At 52.1% G+C, this 22,807-nt stretch overlaps 1 protein-coding gene across 3 annotated transcripts; it reads left to right on the forward strand.

Moving 5' to 3' along the window:
* Positions 1-68: 68 nt before the first annotated feature.
* On the forward strand, positions 69-22,759 carry Ada (adenosine deaminase). 3 transcript variants are annotated; one of them, XM_021636312.2, is made up of 12 exons: positions 69-220; positions 10,654-10,715; positions 13,513-13,635; positions 16,506-16,649; positions 17,235-17,350; positions 18,346-18,473; positions 19,022-19,093; positions 19,175-19,276; positions 19,497-19,561; positions 21,508-21,637; positions 22,004-22,103; positions 22,521-22,759. In XM_021636312.2, the coding sequence occupies exons 1-11, from the start codon at positions 188-190 to the stop codon at positions 22,085-22,087; spliced, it is 1,059 nt and encodes a 352-aa protein (XP_021491987.1). In that variant the 5' UTR covers positions 69-187; the 3' UTR covers positions 22,088-22,103; positions 22,521-22,759. The 3 variants fall into 3 exon arrangements, with proteins under 3 accessions (XP_021491987.1, XP_021491986.1, XP_060238851.1); XM_021636311.2 differs by having other exon boundaries at positions 22,524-22,759; XM_060382868.1 differs by lacking the exon at positions 13,513-13,635 and having other exon boundaries at positions 22,524-22,759.
* Positions 22,760-22,807: the final 48 nt, after the last annotated feature.

Below are 22,807 nucleotides of genomic sequence, written 5' to 3' on the forward strand. Positions count from 1 at the left end.
GACCCGGAAGGCGGGGTCTCCGGTGTGGGCGGTACATGGGCGGGGCTGGGCCGGGGCGGCCCGGTGAAAAAGAGCGTGGCGGGCCGCTGTCTCTGAGAGCCCTCGGGAAGCGACCCCGACGCTGAGCCAGCGCGGACCCGGAGAGTTTCGGCGGAGGGAGCCCAGCCCGGGGCGCACTCTCGGCACCATGGCCCAGACGCCTCTTTTCAACCTGCCCAAAGTGAGCACTGAGGGGCTCGGTCGCCCGGCTTCTAGCCCCAGACTGCCCCGGGGCTTAGCGAGGCCCAGCCCTGGGCGTCTTCACCCTAGAAGGATTGGGGGGGACTCCTGCAGGCGTCTCCCCCTGGGTCCACGCCTTGGCTCGCTTCCGGGATGTCGAGCGACAGACAATGTGGCTGGGAGAGTCAGAACCTGGAGGTGCTTCTGGCCGGCCTTGGGGTTTGACTGCTGCTGCCTGTGCCCTCTCCCCTCTGGGACTCAGCCTGGTCTGTCAAATGGGCATCCAGTGAGGTGGGGTTCCGCTGCTGTGTGAGAGTGGGTGGGGACCTGATGTTTGAACCTCAGTAGAATGGGGCCCAGGGTCTCTAGCTGTTAAGTGTTCTGTGAGTGGCTTTATCCTTCATTGTTATGATTGCTTTGTGGGCACCAGGTAACGTGGGTTTGTGGTTGCTTCCGTGGGGAAATCTGCGATCCAAGCCAGGAAGGCTCACCTGGGAGGAACCCAGTGCATCCTGGGTTCCTTTGGCCACAACGAGTTCATTTGAGGTCAAGCCATGGCCCCAATGGAGAACCCCTTGTCTGTCTGCCCATAAACTGTGGCTTCTTGGGAGAGTCAGAGAGAGTCAGGGAGGGTCCAGGTTCCCAAGGCCAGAATTGCAGCCCTTACAGATTCTGTCCAGCAAGGGACTAGACCCAGAAGTCGGTCAGGCAAATTGAATTAGTCAACAGAGTGTGGGACTGAGGACTCAGGAGGAGGAATCAGAGACAGTCTGCCTCAGATTTACCCCTCCAAGAGTGGGGGTGCCAGACATGGCAAAGGCGTTGGGTTAAGAATCCAGTGCATAACTTGTACAATGTATTTATAGGTGGAGGGGCCTGGAGGGAGGGCAGGTGTGCCTGTATCCTGCCACCCGTGCTCTTAACATGGAGAACTCATTCTGCCCTTCTAGCTTCCGGCCCAGCCCATTCCTCCTGCGCATCTTGTCTGAGGCTCCCGACCACTGTTAGTCAGTTAGTGTTCCTTGCCATTGAAGGCTCTCCCACCCCGCCTTTTCTTCTTTTGATGATCTGAATTCTCTCCACCCTTGGTGGGGAACCACTTCTCCTGATGGGAGCCCGAGGCGGTAGATGCAACCTCTTGATGGGGTGTGACTAGAGATGAGGCCACACTTCTGTAGCACCTACGGTTTCGTAACGGCTCTTTGAGGAGAGCCACTGTATTGTGATCCCTGGTACTGTCACTTGGTCCGTGGTGGCAATGTCATTTCCTCCCTCGGGCGGGGTCTTAGACTCCACACCTGGGAAAGAGAACTTCATTGCTGGGTCTGCTGGCACTGACTGCTGCCTGGGTGTTAGAAGGTGACCGCGTGAGCAGAAAAGGTAGCGTGCTGGCTGCTCTGTCTGCGGTGTGACAGACAGGTCTCCTGTCGTGGTGAGGAAGGAGTGCTGCTGGACCTGACAGAAGTGGGACGGAGCCAGGGCTGATCAGAGTCTGGCCCGCCTGTGTGGCTGTGTTTCACCAGCCGAAGCTTACCAAAGGCCCGGCCTATACCCCGTAACTGCCCACAGCCAGTCCGTCCCGACAATGACTTTCCATCCATCCCCACGTATAGGTGAGGAAACAGGTGCAGAGAGCCTAGCGAGGATCTAGCCAAGCTGGGAGATGAGCCCGCACTGAGGGCTGCCTTCGGAATCCCATTCCCTAAGCCAGGCGCCATGGTGCACACCTGTACCTCCGGTCAGTTGGAAGGCTGAGACAGGAGGATTTTTGAGTTCTAGGCCTGAACTATATTGCAAGATCTTGTTTTTGGATGGCGGGGGGGAAACACATAAAAGCCAGAAATCCTACATCTCTGTCCTTTGTGGGGTGGTCTCTGCAAAAGTGTTAGGGATGAGATAACACTGCACCTGAGCCAGGGGCCTTTGCTGGGTTCTTTGGTTTCTCATGCCTACCACTGGTTAGAACTTGGGGCTTAGACAACTTCAAGATGAGCAAATGATACGTTCCAAGTTTGCTTTGTTTTTTATATGTGTATGTGTGTGCAGGATGCGTGTGGAGGTCAGAGGACAGACTGGGGTGTCCGTTTTCACCTCCCAGAATGTTTGAGATAGAGTTCTCTGCTGCTCAACACCGGAACACCAAACTAGCTGCCCAGGGATTCTCCGGTGTATCTCTCACATCTCAAGGCAGGAGTGCTGGGTTGTGCCAGTGTGAGTTGCCTCAGCCTGGCTTTTGTGTGGGCTTTGTGGATTTGAACTCAGATCCACACGCTTGCGTTGCAAGCTCTTTACTCACTGAGCCATCTCCCCAGCCCTGCCTTTCAGGTTTAGACGCGCAGTGATTCACGGCACCTGGCTTTAACTGTGCAGGCTGTCATGGAGGAGGTTTGGGTGGGGTTGAGATTCTTTTGTCAGGCCCCAAGCAATGTAAAACAGCTGGTCCATCAGCTAAGCAAGACCCAAGGCACCTGCTGCCTGCTCTGATTGAGTGCCTGCTAAAGTGCTTGCTTCCTGAGTACTTGCTGGGCACTAAAGAAGATGGGGGGGGAGTCATGCATGTGCACATTCCGACTTCATACCTCTGGCCGTGATGAGCTGAGGCTCTTCCGAGTGGTTGTGGGTACCAGCAGCCTCATTTACAGAATCCTGGCTAACCAGGCAGCTGTCTGCCCCCTATTTGCAAGTAGAGTTTTCCAAGGCCTGGCGAGGAGAAGGGCTTGCTCCAAGCTGTCTGTACACCTCACATCTGAGACTTGAGGGAACTGGCCCAGGTTGGGAAGGCTGTTTCTAGTGGGTCTTTCCTCCTGCACAGGTTCATATATAGCTTGAGCTCAGTGTGCCTCTGCTCTCCCACACTTGGATTGTTGGTTCTGGACCAAGAGTGGTTCTAGCTGCTTTGTATGATGGAAGTCACATTTCCTTCACAACAGCCCTCCAGGATAGGTCATGCTATCTTCATTTACATAGGAGGAGACTGATTCAGAGAGGCAAAGGAACTTGCCAAAGCAGCACAGCCAGAAAGCAGCCGAGTTGGCCTGCAACTGAATCGAGTGCTAATTAACTGCTTTGCCAATCCATTTGTCATTTTCCTTTTGTGGAAAAAAGGGGGGCGGGGCGGAGTGAGGGATGTTACAGAGCAAGGAGTCAAAATCCTTGCCTCAGAATCCAGCGCCTTGGCCTTCAGGAGGACCAGGGCAGAGCCCCTGCCTCTCAGCTTAGCGGCATCACGCCCCGAACTTCAGCTTCCTTTGATAAGCTGGGACAGAGAAACTGATGTTCGGGGCCTTGGGGAAAACCTACACCCCCATGGCTTCTGCTACACTGCCTGGTGGGTGGCACAGGTCCCCATGTATGCGCTTCCTTCCGGAGGCTGCAGCGGGTGCTTCCTGGACTCTGGGTCAGCCTCGCTTCTTGTCTTGCAGAAACGAAGTCCCAGGTGCACTTCTTTGGGTTCCTGGTGTCTTTCAGTTGCCAGAGCCACCTGCGTCCTACCTCCCATCTGCCGGGGAGGAGAGTGTCTCATCCGGTTTGATGCATAGTGGCAGTTGCTGGGGAGGGGACAAAAGGAGATTTGGTTTCATGGAAGGCTTTGTTTGACAGAAGCATGACGAAGGGCCAGAATGGGGAGGGGGTCTGTGGTCACACAGGGAGGCCAGCCACACTCCTGATTCCAATCCCGGGAGGCGGCCCTGCAAACCGGGAGAGGATTGTTCACCTGCCCAGGTGTCCTGAGTTTCCTGTGGTGATCTCCCCCGATCCAGGGTTGGGGAAGGCAGCACTGTGGGATATCCTTGGACAAGGGGTCCTCAACATGAGGTTGAATGCTGTATTTACCATGGGACTAGGGTACCAGTGAGCCATACCTTAGAGCTGGGTAGCATCTATGTTCTGGTGGCCAGGGCTAGGCCTGAGCTGTCTGCTTTCTGCTCTCCCACGTAATTACCGGAGTTAAGTAACCTCACCGGGCTTTAGTTGTCTCATTAAATGGGGAGTATACCCATGTCACAGACACCACACGTGGGCCTGCTTAGAACAGACATGCCACTGGTGGCTGCTGTCTATAAGGACCAGCCCCACTTTCCCATCGTCTGCCTAGCACCTTGCTTTGCAGGATGCAGGGGACATATTGCCAAACAAACAACCCCCCCCAAAAAAAACCCTCCCAGCTTTAGGGTTATTCATTAGTTTGTAATACTCTGTCATGTTCATCTTTGAGCCTTAGCCTTACCACCTATAAAGTGGGGGTAATCAAACTGCATTCCTAGACTGTTGAGTCATAAGATTTCCCTCAGGCAGAGATACTTCTTGCTGGCTGAGAACTTCTAGGATGGCTCATGAATAGCAGTGGAGAGCTCTACCAGGCTCTAAGGCTGCAGGGAACACTGAGGGGCTGCTTAGCTCCTTCCTGTCTGTACCTTGGAGCTATAGGAGCCCAGAAAGGGCAGAGCTTGGAGGGCTTCCTGAAGGAGGTGGGGCCGAGACAGTTCATTTGCCCAATGCTGCCTTGTTTGTTGGTTTCATCCTAAAAGTCAGCCAAGAGGCCATGGGGCATGAGGCGCTGACCCCTGCTCCATTCAGGCCATTGCCAGGAAGGAGAGACTGGGGCTGGTAGTGGGCACCTGTGCCTCCTCTGGGTTCTGGCCATGGTACTCAGGGTCTGGCTGTTCTGGCCACCTGGATTCCCTACCAGATCTGCTATGGCTGACATTAAGCTTCAGGGGAAAGGGGACACTCAACAGACCCAGGAATGGAAACATGCAGCCAAGGAGTCCAAAATTTAGATCCTTGTCTTGGTTCTGTCCTCTGTCCTAACATGCCTTGTGACCTGGAATGCTGGGGGCAGGGGTTGTGAATGAGCCTCTCTGGACATCACCTGTGTGGCTGACATCGCTTAGTGCTTCCTGAGTTCCTGGACACAGTAATTATCTGTTAGTTGCTGAGCTGCTTCCTGTCCCCAGAAGCAAGGGCTTCCTGCCGTCCTGACAGATAATGGCCAACTATGAGCCAGTCTTGCAGAGTGACTACCCAGAGATGCATGGAACTCCTCTCCAGAGAGGCCGGAAGGTTGGACAGAGGCTCGGCGCCAGGATCAGGGTGGTACTGTGGTGGTGAGCAAGACCTGGACTTAGAGGCAGAGTACGTGGGAGGCTTTTCTGAGCCCCTTTAATACAGCTCCTCTTGTTGCAGCAACCCCCAGGCATAACGTTATTTCACTGTTACTTCATAGCTGACATTTTGCTACTGTTAACGAATGTAGATATCTGATATGCAGGATATCTGTTATGCCATATGCCACGCCTGTGGGGGTCAGGACCCACCCAGCTGAGAACCACTGCTCTACTGAGTCTGTGCAGCCCTGGGAAGGTCCTAAAACCTCTGCAAGCTTTCCTTCCCAAATCTAGTTACAACAGCAACCAGGTCTAATGGGAACCTTGCCTAGTGCTCAAGAGAGAATGCGGGTGAAGGGTCTGATGACAGCAAGAGCAGACAGATTTCAGTCTGTCCGTGGAGAGGTTCCATGCTTCTGCTCCCCCTGCCTCTAACCTGCTCCAGACGGCAGCTTCCATGGAGCATGGTGGGCAGCTGGCCCCGGAGGTAGCATTACCCGAGGCTGGTTCTCTGAGACCCTCCTCTGGGAGCTGCTGCGCGTTAGGCTCCAGCCCACTGAGCACCTACTATGTGTAGCGTGTGGCACACCCTGTGTGGTAGCTGGCCCCCATCTAAGCATTAGCGTCCTCTGTTGAGATGTGCTCCCAGCCTGCTCTCCACCCTGGAAGCCAGAGGAAGCTTTTAAAGGATGACTCTCCTGTTGGAACTCTTCCTGTTGAAAACCATGTCTGTGAGCAATTCCCAGCAGGCTTCCCCATTCCAACACCCCGTAACTCCTCGGTGCTCGCTTCTCTCTGGCCTGCTCTGCGCTCTGGGTCTCCTTCACACGGGCCTCCTGGACATGCTCTCTGTGTTGTGCCCCTTGACGTCTGGTGTTCTTTACCTCATGGCTCTGGGTTGTGGGTATCATTGTAGCTTGGGAGACTCTAGCCTGTATGGGCTCCTGTTCTGGTAAGTGGGACAGGACAGAGCAGTCCAAGACAGCGTGGATGTTTCTAGACCTGGCTCATTGGATATCTGCCTGGAGCTTCTCGGAGCCTTTCTGCTCACAATGGTCTCCTGGGGCCTGGCAGGTGTGGCGGTCACATCCTGATCGTTGTTGCTATTACAGTAGAGAGCACTGTGGAGGCATCTTGTCTTGACACGTAAGTGCTTTCCCCAGAGTGGCCTTGCAGATTCCTGGCACCCACTGATGGAGTCACAAAGTCACAAAGAGAGATCCTGCCCTGACCCACTGTCTGAGCCCCCTGCTCATAGGCGAGGCCTCATTTTGCCTCCTAACTCTCCTCCCGTTTTCTAGTGACCTCCTTTACCCCCATCATCCATCAGTGTCTATTTGTGGCCAACTCACTTTCACTTTAAAAGAAATGAGCTGCTGTGACTCACTCTCCCCTGGCCCCTTCTGAGCTACATGCAGCAGAAGTAAGGGTCATAGGAGAGCCATCTAGACCTTCTCCACTTCCTTCTAGCCACACGCCCATGCCTTTCCCTAATCTGGATTCTGCCCTTGCTTGGGACTCTGGCACAGGGCTCCAGGCCACTCTTTGCAACCTTGGGAGGAAAAGCAAACAAAAAAGATCTTAAGAACAAAACAGGGCTGAGGGTGTGACTTAGCAGTAGTGTACCAGGCCTGCTGGAGGCCCTGGCTTCCATCCTCAGCGGCTCCAAAATACAGAAGCACACAGAATCACACAATTGTGCCTGAACATACCCAGAGGACTGAGGCAGAACTGATCCAGACATCAATGACTTTCCAGTGCTATGTGGTGTCCTGAAGGGTTCTACAGCCTGAGTTCTGAGACTAAAGGGCATCCATTTGTCCTCCTAGCCTTGGTCTCTAGCAGTGCCTGTCTGTATGAGATTTCTGTGGTACCTGTAACAGGTGACCACATGCTAAGTGGCTTTAAAGCCACAAAACACCCCAGGCTCCATCCCCAGCACTGACAGGACAAAATAAAGTCAGTTACACCCCTTGTCCCCACCCCCACACTCTGCAGTTCTGGAGGCCAGGTGTCTAAAATCAAAGTGCCACCATGGCCTCGCTCAACCTACAAGCTCATTGAATCAGCCCTTTGCTTCTCTAGCCTCTCGTAGTGTCAGGCATACCAAGCTTGTGCCTTCATGGTTCCAATCCCTGCCACTGTGGTCACACTGCTGCTTCTCGTCCTGAGCATCAAAATCCCCAACTTCTGCTATGAAGACAGGAGAGTCTATCCAGGGCCTGCCCAGAGAGTCAGGATACCATCTAAGATTGTGGGTGATTCTACCACCTAAGACTGGACTGTTCTAGGTGCTACCATCTAAGATCGTGGGTGATTTCACGTGCTAACATATAGGATTGTGGCTGATTCCATGTGTTACTGTCTAAGGTCCTTGTTACTGGTTTGAGGGCTTGAGCTGCAACTCCTGGGGCCCATGCCTGGCCAAGTGTTCTGACCCAGGGAGGTCGCTGTTCCTCCTTGAGAAGCCTGGTGGACTATATGCCATCTCCTCCAGTCTCCTACTATCTCTGGCCTCTATTCTCCGGTTTCTGCCTTGTCCTACTAAATGCTAGCTTAAACCAGGGCCTGGTCTTAGACTCCAGCCTCAAACTCTTGTCTTTGGCAGCCTCTCTCCATCTTTACACATTATACTGGCGTCTCTCTGCTCTCAGCCATCTTTTTTGTGGTCACTGCCCTACTGTTCCTAATCTTCACATTTTCCTTCCTCCCATATACCCCACTTTCCCCTGTCACAGGGCCTTTGCACATACTCTTCTCTCCACCTGGAATGTTCTGCCCTCCTCCTCACCTTCACTTGCCCAGTCAGTTCCTTTTCGTCCCTCGTGCTTGGCTCAGGCTTTCTGGGAGGCTGCTTACTGCCTAGCTGGCCTGAGTTTGTTGCTGTCTTTCACAGCACCGTGTGTCCTGTGGGAGCATCTTGGTTTGTTACTATACATTGATTGATGTGTCTGGTTTGTCCCTTGCTGGACTGTGCATGCTGAAGGAGCAAGACTTTGTCCCTCTTGTTTGCTCCCAGCAACATGTAGGGGCTTCACTATTTTTATTTACTCAAATCAAAAACTCCTGACTGCTGGGTAAGGTCGCTCATGCCCAGAGTCCTAACACTTGGCAGGCTAATGCAGGGAAATTGCAAGTTTGAGGCCAGCCTGAGCTAATAATGAATCTCAGGCTAGCTTGGGCTACATAGTGAGATCCTGTCTCAGATAACAATTTTTTGTTTTTTTTTTTGTTTGTTTGTTTGTTTTTTGAGAGCGAGAGAGAATCAAGAAGACTAAGAGTTCCAGGTAATCCTTTGTTAAATAGTGAATTTAAGGCTATTTTGGACTTCATGAGCCTACGTGTACATAAAAAGTAATAAATGGCATGAATTAGGCAATTGCTATATGTCTGGAGCTTCGTGACTGACTGTCCACCTGGCCCTGTTCATGAAGACCTAGAAGAAAGGTGTACTGTTCTCCTCAGGTGACATGAGAAGCCAGAAGCATGGAGTGAAGTATCTTTCTCGGGTTGCAAAGGAACAAGCAGAGGCCACTGTGTGTCATGCCCTCCTCAAGCACTTGGCCCTGGCTTCTGGGTGGATACTGCCCCCTCCTGCCTAGGTTAGAAAGCAGAGGCTCAGAGAGAGGAGAGAGGTGAGCTCACTTGCTTTTTAAGTAACTCAGCTCCACGGGCCTGTGAGCTAGGGTTCAGGTCTCAAAGAAACTGTTAGCCAAGTGGGGAAGCCAACAGCTAGTGTGATCCTAGCTGGGGGGAAGGGGGGGTGAGAACCACTCTGTCTCTTCCCAACTGGATGGCCTTACGAGTGATCTGATTGCTCTAAGGTCTTGCCAGCTAGAGGACCTGGCACCGCTGGGCCTGGTTTCTTCTGCTAGAGAAGCAGGTTCTGTGAGAGTTCCTGAGAGCTGTCCCTTGGGCCAGCAACGCCCAAATGTTCTTCCTGTCAACCAGGCCTGCCAACTTAAACTCAGTCACCAATTTCCAGAAATGGCCCTATCCTTGCAACTGCTACTTCTGGCTCTGCCTTGGTCCAGGAAGTTTCCTGAATCTGGCAGATGACAAAGTCCCTTGGGTCACTGGCTCCTGGCACCTGTTATACTACTTAACAGCTTGGGGGAAAGACCGCTTCCCAGAGACGCTGACAGCTTCCACTGGGCCACACCTCTCCACATCCTCTGCCTAGAATCTTTGTCATAGTGATTGTACAAGAGTGTACTCTCCCACACTGTTCAGTTGACGCTTAGGCTAACCATCTGAGCTCAGGCATACAAAGGTAGAGCTGGGAGTTTAGACAGATGGACTCTGTCCAGAGTCTCTGCTTGTATCCTTGGCTTTGTGTGCAAGGTGTCATACATGGGGCTGGACAAATAAGAAATGATCACCAAGACCTTTCTAGAGGACCAGAAAGACTTAGCTGTCAAATGTGTTGCCTGGGAAGGTACGCCTGACTGGCATCTGTTTGGGAAACAGAGCCTGGCATTTATACATTTGCACTTACTTTGCAGTGCTAGGGTTAAAGCACAGGGCCTTCCACACGCCAAGTGTGGACTCTACCACAGAGCTATAACATGCGCGCCCCCCCCAGAGGGTCTTCTATTTCAGTGTGTATGTGAGTGAGGGTATGCCTATGTGCTTGCATGTGGAGGCCAGAGGTCAGCATCAGGTGTCATGCCTCAAGAGCCATCCACCTTATATTTTGAGACAGGTTCTTACGTGGGGGCCAGGGTGCTTGCCAATTAGGCTAAACCATCTGGCTAGTGAACCCCAGGGACCTTCCCCTCTCCATGTGCCTGCTCTGGAGCCACAGACATTCACCACCACACTTTAGGACTGAACTCAGGCCCTCGCATTTGTGCGGCAAATGCTTCAACCAACCAACCAAGCTTGTGTCCTCAGGCCCCAGAGCCTGATTTTGAGGCTGCAGTCAGCTCTTTCTGTGACACCCAAGTGTCGTCTGAGTGAGGTGGCAGAGAGCGGCAGCCCTGACGCAGTAGCGGCTGGCTCCCACGGGGACTGTGGCTAGCCTCATGGTTCCGATCACAAGCTTTGGGGTTGGGTTGGGGTTAGAATGTTGACTCGGCTGCTCCCTGGCTGTGGCTAAGGCAAAGGTTGGGTCCCTGCTTCCATTACTTGCTTGCTGTGTGACTCTGAATGCTGGTAACTACATAACACAAACACTTGACCATCCCCCATACACAAACAGGTGAGCTTAGGCGGCAGCATCCCTGTAAAGTTGAAGTCTATTGATTAAGTATCCAGGAAAAGGTGGCTTTGGAAGGGTCCTCAGGCTCTGTGGTGCCTCATGCTGTTTCTCTACCCCTTGCAGGTAGAGCTGCATGTCCACCTCGATGGAGCCATCAGGCCGGAAACCATCTTATACTTTAGCAAGTAAGTCCGAGGACAACCACACTCCTTTCCAAGATCCAATAAAGTATTCAACTCTTATCAGGGGCCCTGGAGATTCCCAGGGCTCAGCTCATTCGTTGTGGGAGTCAAGCCAGCCCTTGATGGAAGATGACGGGGTTCTGCCATCTTTCCACTCCCCACACTCCCATAGGTTGAGGTGGAAGACAAGCATCCTTCCTCCTGAGCTGTCAGGAAAAAGTGAGCCCCTCCCCCAGCATCCTTCACTCCTTTGTTGTTAAGCATTCAACGTATGCTGGAAGGACGGAGCTTTCTCTCACTGTGCCCAGTGTTTAGCCTCAGCTCTACCTCTGTCCCATGTGAAAGTCCAGGTATATTCCCAATTCCTTGGGAGGGTTCTGTTTGGCATTCTTTCCTCCATGTTGTACTTCCAGCAGCCTTTTCCTGCCCTGGGACATGGTTGTTCTTCAGCTATGTGACATAAGCACACCACCTTGGCTGTGCTACACCGAGTTAGCTTAGTGACACAAGCTAACTGTGGAATGTCTCCATGGCTTGGGGGGCCACTCCCCTTTACAGGTGGGAAGATGGGAGCCATGGCAGCCAGAGGCGTCCTTGTGAGCACAGGGCAGGGTTTTAGTTCAGGGGTCCAACAGAGTCTGTGCTACTGTCACCAATGCAAGCAGAGATTTCTGTGAAGTAAGCCATGAAAAATAAGTAGCTCAAGGCATATTGGATCACCCCAGATGTTGTTATCAGTACCTATGGCTTTAGTGTCAGGGGGAATGGATGCCTCTGGTCTTATCTCTGTGTGGCCTTTGGTCTTTTGGAGCTGGTAGCTATTGCCACAGGGCCTTGCTGAGGACATTTGGGTGGGGCCGCTGAGTTTGGTTCTAATCAGGCATTATTAAAGGGTCAAAGAAGGCTCATTATCCAGGTCAAGAAGGCATGAGTTATTCAGGGTGGGGTGGAGTGAAAGAGCAAGAAGTGAAGAGTGGGAGGCTGGTGTGATTTTTCCAGCCTCAGTGCCCGCCCCCAAGGGGTTGCCCCAGGTTATTGTAGCAGCAGAGAAGAGGCTCTGGCTTACGGCGTACAAGGCAATGACCCCTTCTGTGTCTTGGTGACTGTTGGCAACCATCGCTTCTTCCTCCAGCCTCTGAGTTCCTGCCCTCTGTAGTGCTTCCTTCCCGGGCCCCTTCGTCACTCTGCAGCCTCTCTACAGAGCATACTGAGGATCTATTTGCTGTCATTGTACTATTCTGAGCCACCATTGTCCCTTCCCTTCTCTACCCGCAGACTGTCTCTAGATGCAAACCACAGGCTCGCCTTCCTCTGGGCTTTCAGGCTACAGTCTGATGTTGTCTCCGAACATAGCAGTATGTCCCTCTGAAGGCTCTCCAGGATCACCATGGCTGTATGTGGCTTTAGGAGGGTGTCTTGGAGGCAGTCTGGCCAGCAGCAAAAAGTTTAGCCTGGAAGGACCAGGGGGTACTGAGAACCTCCCTCTTTGTGCCAGGACCACAGCAGGGGCAGACACTATATCCCCACTGTGCATTGTGGGGACGTGGGACTGGTGAGGACTCATGACCCACAGGCTGGAGCAGGGTGACACTGGTGCTACCTACTGGGAAACCACAGGGACGATTTTATTTTATTTTATTGCAGTACTGGGAATGGAACCCAGTGTCTTCTGCATGCTGCGAAGCTGCAGTCTGAGCCCCTCGGTATTTCATTTCTTTAAACACACACACACACACACACACACACACACACACACACACACACACACCAATACTACTAATAATAGTGATGACAAAATAGGAAAAACCAAGGCCTAGAGGGACCCTGTGGACTGGATCTGAGTCACAGTGGGTGGAGACAACAGTGCATGTGCAGAAAGTGGAAACTCCCCCAAGTTCGCACCAGCTTCTTGCAGTGCATAGGGAGGCAGAGCTCCTGGTGCAGGAAGAAGGCTCCAAGGCAAAGGTGTTGGTGCAGGGATGAGACAGGGTTCTGAACTCAGGGGCTAGCACAACGGGCCTATGCTGGGTGGGGCTGTGACATGCCAGCCAGGAGGGCAAAGAGAAAGGTCCTGCTACCAGCTCCTGTCCTGGGAATTAGGATACTGCACGGTAGCTGCTGTGTCTGATAGCTTCTCTATGGCCATATGTTCAGCCATCTCTGCCTGCCCCTGGGCCTGATGACATCATGGCCTTGCCATGGTATTCACCCTGGCATCAGCCTACCTGCTTGAGATGTGTTGCCTTGCCTCTGACCATTCCACTCTGAATGTATTTCATCTTGGAAGTCAAGCGAGGCTGACATCCTTGGATGGGAGAGGTGTGATTTGTCATGGCTTCTGGCTAGAAGTCTTGGGAGGCCTCTACTCAGCTCTCTAGGCTTTGGAGCTCAGTTTCCTCATCTGTGCCAAGGAAGGAGCTAGATGGAAGGATCCTCTGGTTTCTTACTGGGGCGACCTGTCTGTTCCATGCTGCCCTGGGAGGCCTGGCTGGGTCCTACCCTGGTCATTTCACAATTTGTTTTCATTTGCTTATATGTTTTGTTTTCATATGTATGTATTTAAAAAAATCCTTTTATGTGTCTGGGTGTTTTGTCTACAAGTAAGTATGTGTAACACAGGCACGCCTGATGCCTGCAAAGTAGGCCTGAAGGCATGGGGTCTCCTGGAACTGGGGTTACCGATGGTCATGAGCCTCTGTGCAGGTGTTGGGAAGCAAAACTGAGGTCCTCTGCAAGAGCAGCCAGCGCTCTCACCCACCGAGCCCTGGCTGCAGCCCCTCACCCTCAGTTCTATTTTTAGGAAGAGAGGCATCCCCCTCCCGGCAGACACAGTGGAGGGGCTGCGCAGCCTCATCGGCCTGGACAAGCCCACCTCGCTCCCAGGCTTCCTGGCCAAGTTTGATTACTACATGCCTGTTATCGCGTGAGTTGCTCCTAACCCCTGGGTAACCAGGACCAGGCCTGGGCTGCTGCAGAAGGCACCATGCAGCTGCAGCCAGCCTCCTTCCCACAGTGTGCAAGTGAATCGGCCTCTCCTGTGCCTTTGGGCTCCTGGGCTCACCCCACCCAGAGGTGGCTCCCATCTCAGGGCTGAAGCCCTGTGCCAGTCAGGCTGTAGGATGTCTTGTTCAGAACTCACTGACCTTTAGACCTGATCCCCCAGACCCGTGCCACCATCGTAGATCTCAGAGAAAGAGCCCTAGTCCTAGGTAAACCGAGGCTAAGGAAAAGCATGGGTGCAGAGCAGGGTAGGGCGTGAACCAGGTCCCCCAGTCTAGAGCTTTGGTGGGAAGCCAGTCCAGATACTGGAGTGGGAAATGGAGACAGATCTGGGTCTTTCTTTGATGTGTCCTGAGTTACTGGATGAAGGAAGGCCATTATTTGTAACCAGGTTTTGCTACTTTGTGGGTTATTTCTCCCACCCTTTATCCATCCCACCCCCCTGTTTTACCCCCTATCACTATATGGGAGAGAAATAAGGATAGAGGGGAGAGAGGAATTAGGAAAATCCCTGAATCTTAATTTCTTTACTTTTGTTTCTCCTTTGACCTAGCAAACTGCAACCAATCTCCCTAAATGACCAACAAGCACCAACCCTGCCTGTTGGAGCCTTGAATTTATGTGCCCTCTGAAAAGTTCCCAGAATTCCAAATATCACACAATCACAGAAATTGTCTGCAGCTGGCAAAACCACTTTTTGCTAGAGCACGAGGCAAATCATAGTCAGCTGCTGTAGACAGTCCAAAGCAGCCCTAAATCCCTACACCTGGGATTAAAATGAAAGCACATTCTTGTAATGTTTCTATGTTTTTTTAAATGAAACCAAAATCCCAGAATTCTTAAAAATATCACTACAATTACTAGTCTCTGAGAAGGCCTAGGAATAGTCAGAGTATCAGAGAAAGGACTCATGACTTTGAAAACCTAAGCCAGCCTCTTGACCCAAATTTACCAGCCTCTCTCTGTGTCCCATAGAGCAAACACCCAAAATCACATGACAGGTGCATGGGTCCTACAAATGTGAGCTCTTGCTTTCATGGATGCTGGCTCCTCCCCTGCCCTTGAGTACTAGCACTCCACTCCCCACACCTTAGGTCCTCTCCCCTTGTTCTCTCAACCTGGAATGCTGTTCCCTAAAAGTCCATGGTTTGCCTTCTGCACATACCTCAGCGAGGTCTTGCTGACCGTGTTGTGTTGTGACATACCACATGGCCTCCTGGCTTTATCTGTGTTGACAATGTTTTTGTCTGATAGGAACATTGTTTTCCTGTGTGTTTTCCCCGTACTTACAGCTGGATCCCCTAACACAAGGTGATAGGAAGGTGGGGATCCTAGCTCCTCTTCACTGTGTACTAAGGGACTGGGTCCCATATGAGGGCTCAGTACCCACTTAGAGAATGAATGAGACTATAGCCATTTGAGAGCTGTGGGGGGCTGGGGCTGAGAAAGGCAGTGAGCATGCTCCTCACTATGGCAGAGCTGAAATGGGATCCTCCCTTACTCACTGATCCTCCTCCTAGGAGTGACTCCATTTCCCCAGAGGTGGGCCCTGTCTTCTTACCCAAGGGCCGTTGGGATACTTGCTTGGCTTCCCTTGTTCATTCTCCCTACTCTGACGTTCTCACAATAACCCTGAACATAGGGTTCTAAGTAACAGAAAGGCTGACTAGCCCGGAATCACACAGACTGTAAGTCCATGACAGAAGATCAAGTTTGCCCACTCCAGAGTCCCTCTGGATTCACCCATCTGTGTCCTTTTATCTTCCCTGCCAGCCTTATATCCATTATTCAACAAATATTTGGCTACTATGTCCTAGGTACTTCCTTGGCTGAAGTATCCCAGCAATGACAAGATAGGTCTATCTTGTCAAGGGGAGATGGAATCAGAGGGAGATAGGATATAGCCCCTCAAAAAGCATGTCTGATATCAAGAGGTGATCAGGGCAAGGAGGAAGGATACCAAGAGAAGATGGTCTGAGGAGACCTGGGTAGAGGACGTTAAGCTGGCATTAGGTGGAGGCAGGCAGAGTGTAGGATGTTGGGACAATCGAGGAGTCCATAACCCAAGGTCCTGAGGTGGGAGGACAAGCTTGATGGTCCTTGGTCAGAGGAAGAATGTGAAGCACAAGATGCCAGGGAAGCTGGTGACTGTGTGTTTTTGGGCTGGCATAGAGTCGGGTCTTTCTACACAACCGGAAGCAACAGGAACTCAGAGGAGAGGAACAGTTGGGCCTTGGTTTCCTGTTTAAAAAAAAAGTAGCAGTAAGGGTTGGAGGGAGGGATGCTAGATGCATGCCCTGCCACAGCGCCATGCCTCCACATCCTCATTTACTTTTCTTTTTAGTTTGGGGGGGGAGGGCAACTTGTAGAGGTCTGTTCTCTCCTTCCATCCTGTGGATTTTGGTTATCAAGCCCAGGTCTTCAGGCTTGGTGGCAGGCACCTTTTCCTGCTGAGCTATCCCACTGGTCCTCCTGGTTTTCATTTTTTTTTAAACCCCTCTCACTGCTTTGTGGAGAGTGGAGTTCAGTGCAAACAGGAAGACAATGCCACTTAGGGGCAGTGTGGTCACACGGGGCAGGGGGGCAGAATGAGTCTGCAGCTGGGAAGTACAGATGTTAGGATCTGCCAGGTGGCTTGGCTCCTATCTGCAGGTGTCCAGGCAGTGCAGTAAGAGCTCGTGAGCTGGGACTAGATTGGTTGGATCTGAGCAGTGTTGCGGGTACCTCGTTTGCTACTGGAGCTTCCAAGGAGCTGAAGAAGGTTGTTGCCAATCTGTGTGTTTCTCTTCCCAGAGGCTGCAGGGAGGCCATCAAAAGGATTGCCTATGAGTTTGTGGAGATGAAGATAAAAGAGGGCGTGATGTATGCAGAAGTGCGCTACAGCCCACACCTGCTAGCCAACTCCAAAGTGGACCCAATCCCCTGGAACCAGACTGAGTGAGTGACCACACTGGACAGGGCTGTCCTGAGAGAGAGGCTGTATTCCAAGCCCTGAGACAAGAGTGCTGAGGATAGGTCCATGGACTCAGAGGGACTCAACTTGGCCATAAGAGGCATGATTCCTACCCTTTGCTTGTGGCTATGTCTGTCCCTTAATGAAGCTCCTGGCTAGCTGCCCATGACTCTGTCTGGCTTATCCAGTGACTTCTAGAGGCTTTGCTCCTTCAGTGAGTCTGGCCCGTTCCTTTCTTCTGGTCTAGACCTCTTGCATCTTGAAGAATCTTGAGCCCCTTATTCCTTCCCTCTGAACCATGATTCTGATACATGTGGAACACAGGAATTCAACAGGCTCCAAATTTAACCCCCTCTCGATCTAGAAATAGGGAAGGATGTCTGACATCCCCACACTTGGCTTTGGCAATACCCAGACAGGAACTGAGCCACTATATAAGGGCTTGAAATTATGTTCATGTCCTTGAAAGACACAATTCAGGGGCAAGGCTGTTCCTCCCTGCTCCAATTCCATGGCTGCCCGTGGACTTCCCTTAGCCTGAAGTCCTCCCCTCTCCTCTCCCCACACAGAGGGGACCTCACCCCTGATGAGGTTGTGGATCTTGTGAACCAGGGCCTGCAGGAGGGAGAGCAAATGTTCGGCACCAAGGTCCGGTCCATATTGTGCTGTATGCGCCACCAACCCAGTGAGTACCACTGCATCCTGCCAGCTACCTGGCACAGGGCTGTGCCTACTGTTCCAGCATCCCCCCCACTCATATTCTAGAGCTTTCTAAAAACGCCAGTGAGTCTCCTTAACAGGAAATCTGGGTCTTGACGGCCACATGACCAACAGGAAGTTCACAGACCTAAACAGTAGGGAAACATCTAAGACCACAGAACTCTGTGGTCTGGCCCCATCTTATCTGGACCACAGACTCTTGCTTCAGACTGATTTCTGAAGTATCTGGGGTCCTCTGTGTTACCAAACTGGTCAAAGCTCAAAGGATCAAGCTTCAACCTGTAACCTTGGGCAAGTCCCGTCACCCTCTTGAGGTCTTACATACCTTGTCTGGGGATGGTTACAGTTACTTCATGCCCCTACCCTAAGGATCAGAGGGAACCAAAGCCAAGGGCTGATGTTAGGTTACTTACAGGGCCTTCTACAATGGGTCATGGCCTGCACGTCTCCTCTCTAACCCTCGATGCAGTCTGGGGACTGAACTCAGCCACTGGGCTTAGGACTTTATCCACTGAGCCATCTCGTTGGCCCTTATCATAACTTTATGGGGCTCTTAATATAAAAGTGCATCAAACTAATGTACCTAATTATAGCAATAAACTAATATTAGCAATAAACTTTAATATTCATGTCAGTTATATTCTGGGCTGAATGTCAGGCTCTATTTTCCCAACTTCTCAGTGAGTTAAGCCTGTCATGGGTGTTGGTAAGCACCAAGCCTGCTCACTACTTACTGAGCCTAGCCTGTGTCAGCACACCCTTGGGATGACCTGTGCGGTGTGGCGGTGGTGACCCTCTGAGAAAGGGGACTCTGACCCTCTGGGAGGACCTAAAGACAAGATACTGGATCTTATGTCTTCTCTGGCCTCAGAGTAGGAAGTAGGACGAGGCGAGGCAGTGGGCAGCTGGCAGGCCCTACTCCATTACTGTTTGATAAAGCACATTGGACCTTGCTCCCAGGCTGGTCCCTTGAGGTGTTGGAGCTGTGCAAGAAGTACCATCAGAAGACCGTGGTGGGTATAGACCTGGCTGGCGATGAGACCATCGGAGGAAGCAGCCTCTTCCCAGGCCACGTGGAAGCCTATGAGGTGGGCCTGAGAAAGGGAGAGATGGCCCTGGGGGAGCTTGGCTGGTGAGCTTGGGGTCTCCTGAGTCCCCAACGGTGGCTCTATAAGGGCTAGGGACTCAGAACAGAGTGTAAATAAAAGCCCCTCCAAGGTGTGGGAAGAGCCACATTGCAGTCTGCATCTGCCTGTGTTTGGCTGTGTGAGCTTGGGCAGGATTGCTTCTTCTGGGTCTCATTTCCTTGATTCTAAACTTGTTAGACCTTGGTCATGTTAACTTGACTTTCTTGACCTCCACCCTAAAATAGTGTAATAGTTGCTATAGAATACTGGACAGTATGTTTAAACCCTTCAAACAGTATCAGTGCCCAGGAGCTGTGGCAAGAAGGGTGCTTACCACTTTATTCATAACTTGGGAAGCCAGGCCACGCCCTCCTATGTACTTATTGAAGTAGCCTAGTCTGGTTCTGGGGACAGTCACACCTGCCAAAACTCAGACTCCAAGTGTGGCAAAGACTGGGCTTGCGAGGACCCTCTCAGAGCTACCCCCAACCTATCTCTTTCCTTTCCAGGGGGCAGTGAAGAGTGGCATTCACCGAACGGTCCACGCTGGGGAGGTGGGCTCTGCTGAGGTTGTGCGAGAGGTAAGGAGCTAGTGACCCTCAGCCTCTTCTTCCTGATTCTGTTCCTGCTCGTGGACTCAGCTCCCCTCTGCTTCTCCACAGGCTGTGGACATACTCAAGACCGAGAGGGTGGGCCATGGCTACCACACACTGGAGGACGAGGCCCTCTACAAGAGGCTACTGAAAGAAAACATGCACTTTGAGGTGAGGTGCCAAGGCTTGAGTGCCGACTCTGGCTGGCTACCCTATGCCGTTTGGACAGAGGCGGGACAGGCAAGCTGAGTGGGGGCAGCTGCATGGTGGATGTTTCATGGGGCTTTTGAGGCAAGGAGGTACTCTCAAGTCTGGCAAGAATGGTGCCACAAGCAGGTGGCTCAGCCCCTGCCTGGGGCCCACTATGCCAGCCACACACTGCCCCTTGCAGGTGTGCCCCTGGTCCAGCTACCTCACAGGCGCCTGGGATCCCAAAACGACGCACGCAGTTGTTCGGTGAGATATGGTTCCTGGGACCCATTTGGTTCTGTTCTGGAAAGGAGAGAGAGGGAATGTAGGAATGGGTATGTGGCCATCCTGGTTCTTAGGAATGATGTCAACTTTGGTTGGGAAGTAGGAATTGCTGCCCTGTCTAACATGAGGATTGTGACACTCAGATGAACCAACCTGACTCCCTACCTGCTAACTAGTAGAGCTGGGGCCTGCAGTTCATCAGCCATAAGCTTCTGCATTCTTGTTAACCAACTGTCTGTTGGGCTGTGGGAAGAGGAGTCCCATCTGTCTGCGTGTTCCATGCTTTTGATGTTACTGGGCGCTCCCCTGAAGGCTGGCTTGAAGCCTTTTCCTAGAGGTCTCTCCCATACTCCCTGGTTCCCACCAGCAACTAAAAACAAAGCCTTCCTGCCCTGTGACCAGGTCCTTATCAGGCCTCATGAGAACAAAGCTGTCTTCTCCTGAGGCCGGGTACAGATGGCAAGAACTTGGGCTGACAATGGACAGGCCAGCACTGGTCGCAGCCAAGCTTACACAGGTGGAAGGAATGTACTCTGATGACAACTGTCTCCTGGGTTTCCTTAGCACATGGGTGCATGATGCCTGTGGGACAGCCAAATGGCAGCCCTCGGAGGCACATGGGTCTACAGCACACTGGTGGGAGGAAGGTTAAAAACCTCTATGCAGATACAAAGGTTGAAGAGCAGACTCTCTGGGAGATGGCTGATCAAGAGGACTAAGGTCAGAGCCTACAACAGTGGCATTGAGGGACAGTTAGACAGGTGGAAAGAAAGCCAAAAGCATGTCAAGGTGTCATGGGCTGGCAGACAACACAGTGCTGAGCGCTTGCTGTGCAAGCGTGAGACAAGAGCTCACGTTTCTAGCAGCCAGGCCACATGTGCACCTGTGACCTTAGCACTAGGGAGACAGGAGACAGGAGGATTTCTGGCTCAATATAGTGAGCTTCTGATTCAGTGGGAGACTCCGTCTCAAAAGGTAAGGTGAAGAATCATAAAGACACCCAACATTATTCTCTAGCTCTGGGCACCCCGGACACGGCATATACACAAACAGAAAACAAAAGCTTAAAATAATTTTCTTAAAAGTATGGTATCAAGAGAAATCCAGGAATGGTGCTTTGAGAAGAGTCAAGTGTCAAATTCTGGGACTGGTAAGATGGCTCCGTGCGTACAGGTGTTTTTCACAAAGCAAGATGACCTGAGTTTGATCCCAGGAACCTATATGGTAGAAGCAGAACACTGACTGTCACAATTGTCCTTTGACCTCCAAACATGCTCTATAGCATGCACATCCAGAGCCATAAATAAACTAAAATAAGTGTTGAATACTGCTACCCAAGCATTTAAGGTTAGTGCTAGCAAAAACCAACCAATTTCGACACAATGGTTCAGGGCTGTGCCAAGAGGTTTCTGTGGTATGTTGTTACATACAGCAAGGACTGAGGACTGACTGAAGAGGAAGGTCGGGTGTTAGCCATGCTCCAGAAGGGGAAGGCTGAAGAGCATGGGAGCTTCAGGAGCTGTTGCTTCCCCATCGACCTTCTCCCTGCTGTCACCTCAGGCCATTCTTCTACCTTTGCCTCTGGGCTGGCAGGGTGGCTTTAAATAAGTTCCCAAAGCTAGGTGTGGTGGCACATGCCTTTTATCCCAAAACTCAGGGAGGCGGAGGCAGGTGGATTGCTCCAAGTTCGAGGCCAGCCTGGTCTACAAAGCGAGTCCAAGACAACCAAGACAGAGAAACCCTGCCTCCTGGGGGTGGGGGTGAGGGAGTGGTGAGATAAGGTTTTCTAGATATTTCACTCTTAGTGCAAGAACACAGTCTTTCATGTTGTAATGCTGTGTGAAGACTGAGGAGGGCGGAGGGTGGATAGTGACAGTTCTTGGGAGCAGTAAAGAGGCTCTTTTCTTCTTACCCAACCCCTCCCCCAGTTTCAAGGATGATCAGGCCAACTACTCACTGAACTCAGATGACCCCCTCATCTTCAAGTCCACCCTGGAGACAGACTACCAGATGACCAAACGGGATATGGGCTTTACTGAGGAGGAGTTCAAGCGACTGGTGAGTAGGTGTGAGCTGTTACCCTGACACCCAGGTACATGTCTAAGAGCTGCCTGGAACTCCTGGAGACCTACAGTGGGTTTGCCTGACATGCCAAATGGAGCCCAGCACCCAAAGCCACCTACAAAGCTGCCTTGGCCCTGATACCCCCAGCTTGGGCTGAGCCCCTTGGAAAAGTGTCTGGCTGTGGGAATTTTTGCACTATTTAGGCTGTTCCTAGGCTGAGCCCTTGGTCTTGGGTTCTGAAGTCCTGAGTGAATCCCTGCAAGGGCTTCTGACCCACACTCCACACTGTGGGGGCCTGTGTTGTCCTGGCTCCTGAGGCTGCTCCCTTCCTTGCTCTTTGACGCCATGGTTTCCTTCTAGAACATCAACGCGGCAAAGTCCAGCTTCCTCCCCGAGGACGAGAAGGAGGAGATTCTGGAATGGCTCCACAGGGCGTACCAGTAGTCGCCACAGGCCGATGGTATGCTTCTGCAGGAGCATGGCAACTGCCCCACCTTGTCCCTCCTCCTGTGTGGCTTGTGGCAGAAGTCCTTGGGGAGTGGGGACATCCCTGAGAATAAGTGAGAACTGCCTGGCTTCTGGGCACAGTGGTCAGCCTCCTGTCAGGGTGGCTACTTCCTGAGCAGCTACTGTTAGGACAGGCTTTCTGAAGACAACACCAAACTATAAGGGCAGCCTGGGGTGTGACCTGATCAGGAGTTGCCCTAGTCCTAGTTCCAAGTGTCTTCATTTTCTCTATGGCCTTGGCAAGCCACACATTCCTTTTCTTGAAGCCCCTGCCTTGCTGTCTATGGGAGGAAGCTATTCTCTGGGCCTGGAATTCTGTGCCTTATGTGTTATGAGTGGTCTGAACTTTCTGCTTCTCTCATTTGCCCAGCAGGGCAGGTCCCCTGAAGATGGCAAGGCCACTTCTTTGAGCCTTATCCTCTGGATGTAGTCTTCACAAAGCTGTGACATGCTGACCTTCATTCCTTCCAGACCTTGGAGTGGCCAGGTCTGTCTTCTGATTAGGTGTCTGGCTAGGGCCCAGGGGCCCTGCCAATTGTGGGTATGAAAAGGAAACCTTCCTTCTAAGGCTAAAAGTCTGGTGTTCAATAAAGCAGCCGGTGACTGGTATCTTGCAGCACATGGCAAGTGTGGTCTTGGGGCTGCTGGCTGCAGTGC

Source organism: Meriones unguiculatus, chromosome 4 (genome assembly GCF_030254825.1).
Source record: "Meriones unguiculatus strain TT.TT164.6M chromosome 4, Bangor_MerUng_6.1, whole genome shotgun sequence".
NCBI lineage: Eukaryota > Metazoa > Chordata > Mammalia > Rodentia > Muridae > Meriones > Meriones unguiculatus.